The 7,766-nt window shown below is 52.5% G+C and overlaps 3 protein-coding genes across 3 annotated transcripts; 1 reads left to right on the top strand and 2 right to left on the bottom strand.

Annotated features, from left to right (window-relative positions):
- Positions 1–1,975: 1,975 nt before the first annotated feature.
- Positions 1,976–2,273, top strand: J4E84_011114 (uncharacterized protein; the record flags this gene model as incomplete). Its single annotated transcript, XM_049393668.1, has 1 exon — positions 1,976–2,273. A coding segment is annotated over one exon (298 nt), but the record flags the coding sequence as incomplete, so codon positions are not given.
- A 2,112-nt stretch (positions 2,274–4,385) lies between these two features.
- Positions 4,386–5,026, bottom strand: J4E84_011113 (uncharacterized protein; the record flags this gene model as incomplete). Its single annotated transcript, XM_049393667.1, has 2 exons — positions 4,386–4,451; positions 4,550–5,026. The coding sequence occupies 2 exons, from the start codon at positions 5,024–5,026 to the stop codon at positions 4,386–4,388; spliced, it is 543 nt and encodes a 180-aa protein (XP_049238618.1).
- A 205-nt stretch (positions 5,027–5,231) lies between these two features.
- Positions 5,232–5,969, bottom strand: J4E84_011112 (uncharacterized protein; the record flags this gene model as incomplete). Its single annotated transcript, XM_049393666.1, has 1 exon — positions 5,232–5,969. The coding sequence occupies one exon, from the start codon at positions 5,967–5,969 to the stop codon at positions 5,232–5,234; it is 738 nt and encodes a 245-aa protein (XP_049238617.1).
- Positions 5,970–7,766: the final 1,797 nt, after the last annotated feature.

Genomic DNA, 7,766 nt, shown 5'->3' with positions numbered 1-7,766 from the left:
TTCTTCATTCTGATCCAGACCTCATACTCGGCGGCTATTCACGCGTCTATCCTGACCTTCAACAGCCCTGGAAAGACGCATATGAGGGGTGGAAACATTTCAGGAAGTGTTGGGCTGGTCCAAGTCCCCACCCCCACAACCGCCCAAACTGGAGCAGTCTGTTAGCCCCAGGTAGCCAGCAGCTAAGCGTACATTCCTCATCCTGTATGATTCTGCGCATGCATTGCTGACTGGATCAGGAATTCCAGATTAGATCCCAGATCTTCGAGCGTGGGCGATACGCGTGGGAGATACTCAGTCAATGCCACGATTTTCCCTGCTCTGCCCAGTACGGGAGAACAATTGATTCACGACCACTTGCCTCCGCCCCTTGGGAGCCGCTTCGATATGAACCTCCGGACGACGACCTCGCTATGATCAATAGGAACCGTACATGTCCTCCGTGCCGATTGCAGGACCATCTTTCCAATGCCTTCTCAACTTCCGGCTTCCAATTCACATCGCTACCTACTACATCAGAGGAACTTGAGACTTGGTGCCCCTGTACCTTTGCTCTCGCTTTCAGAACGACGCTTCATTTCCTCGCCAATCTACCTTTCCCTTATATTCACCCGTTTTACACATCGCATCACTCAACCCTCAACAAGCGCAGTGACATTCTGTCGATGTTGATCCGGTCCTGGAACCGGCTGAACAAGATGTTGAACAGAGGACGCATGCCAAGCCAACAGGAATTTGTGAAAGCTTATGCGGAGGGTTGGTGGAGTTACGAACTGAGCAAGACGCATTGCAGCGGGAAGGATTGTCCCCTTCTTGATATTCACGAAGTATATGCTGCGAGAGGCTTACGTTTTCGCAGAGAACGCCATGTTCCGTTTTGGGCTCAACCTCTTGATTGATGATTTCCCACGAGCCTCCAGGGCAACACGATACATGCCATTGCGAAAGCGAAGGTGTCGCAAGGCGCTAAGATAGAGCGTGTTGCCGTCTTGCTGCACCTTGACAACGTGATATCACATTTGTATCAACTTCAGTCTCGCCAGCTCCACGCCAGCCGGCTGTCTGACTGCCCCGACGAGCTGTTGTACACAGATATGAGGTATAACGAACACTAATCCAAGACGAAGAGAGCTACGCAAGCGCATGCGAGGTCGTATGCAGTGCGCATTGAACGCATTCGCATCAGAGACTACGAACCCAAGCGGCGTAATCAGGCTCATTACGTGGAGGCATACCTAGGTATGTCCGAACAATCAACTTTGAGAGAGTTTGCACCCGGATAGAATTCATGAATAGCAAAGATGACACTATCTCACCTGTGGCCACGCGTACTTTGAACCTCGTACAACCGTACAAACCTATATGCCATACGATAAGTCGCAGAACAGAGTTGTGCCTGTGCGCGGATGCTCGGCAGAATTGCACGCACTACGTCGACGCACAACCCAACATTAGCCGCAACAGTCCCGGAATTCTCGGGTCATTTCGTATTCGGCAATACCCCGGTGGTAAGACGTCAGACGAAGCTTCCCCATCAAGCTCGACAAATGCTATTAATACAGCGATCGTCATTTCAATCCCCAGGAACGACGTCACATGCTCGCAATCGGGTCACCAAGGCAGCTAGTCGCGCCATGTAGCGGTCGACAAGCGTGGCGTAGCCGGTAATGTAAAGAGCTCGAGGTGCCTGCGATGTATTCGTTGCGACAAGTCACCCCTTCTGATCCATCGACGTTCAACAACATCCGGACTCTTCCACCTCACGTTCGTTCACGAATCTCTCTCCTGCCAACCGTCACCATGAAGCTCTCTGCTATCGCATCCGTCTTTGCTGTCGCCGTAGCCGGTGCCCCAACTGATGTGACACCCCGATACGACGTCACCGATTTCATTGCATACTGTTCTACAGACGGTGGCTCATGCTAGTACGTCCTCTCCCCTCTTCCCCGTAATTACCCAACTAACAAATGCGTAGCTACGACTTCGCTGTCGTTCAACATGCCAACGGCGAGACAATCCCTACCCAGTGCAACACCGCGGCCGACAGCGACGATGGCGCCCTTCCCGGCGTCACTGACGGCAAATGCAACTCTTCGCGCACTTTTGCCGTCATCAGGAACGAGGACGGCAGCCTCAACTTCTCCGTCACTCAGCAAATTACGCCCATTTCTTACACGACTGGCAACCACACTATCCCCGCTAATCAGATCGAGAAGAAGGATGGCGCGGAGACTTACGTTGGGCCCAAGAGCTTCGGCCTTTACAGCTCTTAGAGATGTCACGACAAATTAAAGAAGGAACGCTTATATAAATGAATAGTCTTGTATTATTATCCTTTCTCTAAGCTATGATACTCTCTGAGTCTGCTTGCTCGAAAGGGAAGATGTCGTGATGTCGCAATAGCCTTGTTCGACCAGATACCGAATCCACAACCTCAAGTAGAAGGTCCAGCCTTTCGCACTTACAGCATGCTCACCTTTCTGATCTCCACGTTCACAACACCGGGTGCATTTCAGTGTGTAGTCGCTGTTGATTGTAATGTAGTTCATTCGGCTGAATACGTGGACCAATGGATCACGAAGCAGGTTCTATAGCTAGCGGCGCATCATGCGCATTTGAATATCAGACATCTACAGCAACGTCCGTCGGGTAGGAACTGCAGCAAATCTAGTGAAGAGAGTATTGTAATGTCGGGATCATGGGGACTAACTTGTGCGACGAGCTGCGCAACATGTAAACAAACGCCTTGAATTATTGCGCGAAGGCAGACTTCAGAATTGATGACGAGAAGGAGGTAACGCGCGCCGGCGCGCAGAGTCGGTGTAGGTAGACTAGCGTGCTTCACCAGCACCTCTATAGTGCCTTTAGGAAACAGAGAGCCAAGCGCAGCAATAGCGACGGGTTGTCGGTGTTCACCATGAAACATTCTCGTTATCCAACGACGCACGAGACGTATAGGTAGAGAAGAGAGAAAGGATAGATGCGCGATTCGAGACGAGAGCTTTAGTGTAAGCTGTAGTTGTATACCCACTTGCGCGAAGAACGATGCACCTTCTGCTTTCAAATTCTCCGATGGCGTTAAGTCAACGTATTGGCCGAGCGATGTGTAGTCCCGGATATTTAGAGCAGCATATGCGGCCACTGGAAGCACGTCAAGAGATAGTGGTGGAAGGAATGCACGCCGCAAACTGTAATGAGTGTCTATGCTAAAAGGCGACACTGTATTTATGCCGGAAAGCAACACTACCTAAACAAGACCTGACACTAAGCGCTCTCTCCATTTCACCACTGGGAGCCAATTGCGACCTTCGCCACAGTCAGGGCGTCTAAGACGTGGTTCTCAACCTAATCTGATGAAGGTCTAAAGTGGTTGCCTGAGCTAGAGCGAGGTTTCGGAGCGCGATATCATGATCGAGAGCTACATCTGGATACGAAGACTCACCGAGCTCCGCGGATATAGGAAGCACATGATCTTGGCGGCTGAGATATCGTATTCGGGTCATCGCGCATGCCGGGATGGGTGAGACAAGCGTTACTTCAGCCGTTCATTCGATCACTATTCGGATCTATTGGTAGATGAGGCATTTGATTCTTCCGCGATGTCGCTTTCCCAGAGCTCATTTCCTCTTTCCAGCTATATCGTAACAGCTGCGGGCGTGATTATGTGTGGTTGTTGGGTGAAGACCTCCCGCGTTGACTCCGGCAGCTGACAGTTTCTAGAGCGGGCTTTGGGGCTCGATCGGCTTTCGTGTGCAGCGTGCAATGAGGCAGACTGAACGATGGGACACAAGTCGTCTAGGTCGGCCGCGCAAGCTGGAACGATCTGATGAGGTTCGTTGTGGTCTCTTGCTCCAGCCGATGCGGAGGGCTAACCAGATACGTCGCGCCTGCGACAGAGCCAACGTCGCGCTGCTCCTTCGGTCTGAACAGTTGTTCCAACACTCATTCTGCTTTCCGTTTCTGGCGGCATGAAATGGCGATGCTGACGGATGTGCCCTGATCGCACGAGTATTCACGCTATCGCAATCATACCGTGTGCTAAAGCCTAACGTTGATGACCAGCTCGAGCTAGGACTAGACAGCAGTCCGAGTTGAACGCGCACTCTATCTCATCATTCCCGATCGCATGACTGCCATGCTATGAAGGCGTCAACATCATTTCAAGAGTCCGCTAATCACTGCCATGATGTGAAACCAGTGAAGTCTTTGAGAATATTGGTGCGCAAAGCAATCTACCATTCCAGCGTTCGGGAATTGGTCCCTGCGAACCTATCAAGTAGCAGGGTAAAAGGGTGAAGTCTGAGTCCGAAGAAAGCTGACGAAGATGCTTTTGATTTGGAGAGCACGGGGCTGCACAGGAGTCAAAAAGCCCCAGTCACCTACGACTATGCAACCTTGCCAGGCTTGTGTTGTATGATGAGACAGGAAACAATGTCGGGGGCTGCATAGCACTGACATCACAAGCAACAGATGGCGATCCATCGTGTAATGATATACTTCGTTATGTTTAGTCTTGACTCGTCGATATACGATTGCGGTGGCTTTTCACTTCTCTCAACTTCTTGAGTGAAGCAGAAGCTATCTTCACGAACTCTTCAAGCCCGTCGCAGAAGTCGTCGCGAACTTCACCGCTTTTGGTCCCCACTTCTTCCACGGCAGTTTCGACAATCTCCTCAGTCTGCTCCTTGAACTTGCACAGCTTGTCGTCAACCACTTCACCAAGCTCTCGTATGCAGTCTTCCTTGATTGTATCGACATCGAGCTTGTGGTCGGCAACCACGTCCTCAAACTCTCCCTCAGCTTGAACACGGAGGCTGTACGCTTGGTCATTGGCATCGGCGAAGATCGAAGTCAAGTGATCCTTGGCTAGAACTTCCAGGCGGTCGGCTATGAGTGTGCCAAGGGAAGGCGAGGGTTGGGGCGTACAGCTGGCTCTAGGGGGAGGCGACGAAGACGGTGATCGTCTGGGAGCAAGGGATCTTTGGAGGACATCCGGCAATATGCTCCTGAGAATGTTGGGCAACATGCTTTCGACAATGGCTGGAAGCTGAGCCGCGACGGCCTTGTTGACGACGTCTTGGAAGGCGAGCTGGGCACTGGCGTGTGGAGATGGGTGTGCACTCGTAAGTTCTCCTTCCTCCTTCTCGAATGGCGAATGATGGGATGTGCCCGGTGGACAAGGTGAGGATGTCGCGACTTCTGTGGGCGACCCTCGATCGTAGTGCGGACGTTTATGAGGAGGCGATGCGGGCTGCGAGGGTGGTGTAACTATCTTGCGTATGAGTAATTGTCGAGGATGTGATTGTGGTACGAGGTAACCTACCACGCCTGGGTCGCTTTTGTGATGCACCTGCTTCTACCGCGTTCGTGTACGAAGGTGGTGGTTGGTGGTCTTCTTCTACGGTATAGAAGATTGCCCAGTCCGCGTATCTACATGCATCGGCACTCTCAGAGACCCCCGAGAACGCTCCCATTTCTTTGAACAGGCGTTCCAGAGGAAGACGGTTGTTGGCGTGCACCCAATTGTAGTCGAAGGAGATATCGATCGCTGTAGCTTTCGCGAGGGCGGCCAGGCGGTGGAAGGGGGCCTCGTATCCGCTCTTCGATGTGAAGGTAGCGGTTGAAGAAGGGCACCTGATCTTGCATGGCTTCGCGAGCGTTAAAGCCAATGCTCTTATTTGGGGATTTCCGGCGCGTGCGATGGAAGTCAACTGGTCGTGGGAAAGGGACTTGGTAGCATCGCTGAGCGTAGTTGCGTCGCGCATCAGGTTGTCAGCATCATAGATCAAAGTAAACGTTTGCTCAACATCGAAGCCATGAATGAAAGTCGTGTATTGTAAATGGAAGCTAAGCTGCAATGGCTCCTCGTTGTACTTCACGACCAAGACACATGGTGACTGTGCAGCAGGGTCCGATCTCACGCTTGCCAACACGGGCACACCCTTCTTGGAGACAAGCCAGCGGGCCATGGTGCAGAAGTATCACTCACAAGTGATATCCCCCTTGCGATGGAGCAAGCGCAAGGGAAACCCACCCGCCCGGGCTTTTGACGCGTTGTGCGCGGAGAGCAGCCCTGACTCGTTGTGTCCAGCTCGGCGAATGGTGCTGGGTGGAATGGAAGCGCGATGTCGGCTCGTGAACTGCTGTCCCCGTCGTGTCCGCACAACCTGTGACTGCTTGAGAACCGCCCCTTTGACGCGTGAGTCGCCGACGCGTGGGCTGTAGGCCGACAACGCCGCGCGCACGTCAAAGGTCCCGGGGGATGGCGGACTGAGGCAAGGCGACAGGCAGGCGAAGAGGACCGGGGGCCAGGAGCTGACGAGAGACGGTGGCTGCAGTTGACGGCGGATAGCAGGTGAAGTCGAGATGGTTACGGACGATGGCGGTGATGGTGGTCGGAGTCGAGGTCGCGCTCTAGGCGTGTCGGTGGCGAGCGCTGCAGGTTTCGGGATCGGAGTTTCATTTCCCCGTGCCAGCGCTAAGCATCTTTGACTAGCGCGATAGCACCGCCCCGCCCCGCCGTTTCTTGATGCAGGTCTCGCCTTCCCTACCAACGTCAAGGGCAATGATGCTTTTTACACGCTCAGCGCCCTTTAACATCACTTGGTAACACGACGCGATATCTATCGTACCAATACGATGCACGTCAATAATGTGCGGCCACGCGCCGCTCGTAGTGCGCGAGAGGCAGCTCTGATTCCAAGTGCAGTTCCCAGCACGTAGGCGCACATGACAGCACGCTCGCGCGAAGAAGAATGGGCTACTTTTCGCTCGATGACGGCTGGCGCGGTATGGTGGGCAAAGTCACAACATTTGGACGCGCAGTAACGACAGGTGAATTCTATGTGTGACCCTTATCGGGTATGCGTTCTGCATCTACTGGACGAAGAGCCACAGAGCCAGCTTGAAGCTATGCTTGGAAGCGTTCCTGTCGCAACACGGTCATGAGTTATATGTCCACCCACCAGCTCCTTGGTTGCGAAGCGTCGTCATGGATGTGATCTGAATCTTCGGCTCGACCTGATGATGCGACGGGAATGAGACTCGCGTCCTTCCAGCGCTTCCGAGACTTAGCATCGGTCTGACTCCAAGGCACATCCCTTCTCCACTGTGTGTGCCATTGGTTCAAGCGCGAACGACAGTGGGAAGAGGACGCACATAATCATGGGCTAAGATGCAAGACGGCATGGCATTACAGCTGACACCTCGGCACCGTTCTCGGGTCTCCGCAGGGTTGACAATGGTCGTGTGCTCCTCAAACATTCTTCTTAAAGAATAATTGGATACGCACATGTATCTGCTGCGTCGCAACAACACTTCCAACCTCGTCCAGAACATAGTGCGTCATCTCCATCGCGTTCACGCTAGTTAGATCTTGCCGCAGTATCTAGACAGCGAAATCAAGATCATGACATACATATCCCGGTTCCATAACAAGCGCTTAGATTGGATCTCTAAATAGTACGCTTCTCCAAGATCACAGCCATCGCCTTCGAGATTACACAGAGAGCATCGAGTTATCTCATTTCACCAATGTAAAGTTAGTTAAGAAGATCGCCATCAATAAACTGCGGTCTCATAATGCTGCAGCACCGGTGGGCTCTATTAATTTTAATATCTCTTGTTCGAGTTGAGCAGTAGTTTTGCGAACGTGATGGTGATAGTTTCCTGCTGCTCCAAGTCCAACTGTTTGCGTTCTTTTAACGCGGTTGAGAGCCGTATAAGCTTGCTTCGACTGGGAAATACCTGAGATACATCAAGATGTT

The sequence above is a fragment of the Alternaria hordeiaustralica genome (genome assembly GCF_023758085.1).
Source record: "Alternaria hordeiaustralica strain BMP 2776 chromosome Unknown scaffold_60, whole genome shotgun sequence".
Classification (NCBI taxonomy): domain Eukaryota; kingdom Fungi; phylum Ascomycota; class Dothideomycetes; order Pleosporales; family Pleosporaceae; genus Alternaria; species Alternaria hordeiaustralica.
This window is presented reverse-complemented; position numbering and strand designations above follow the sequence as displayed.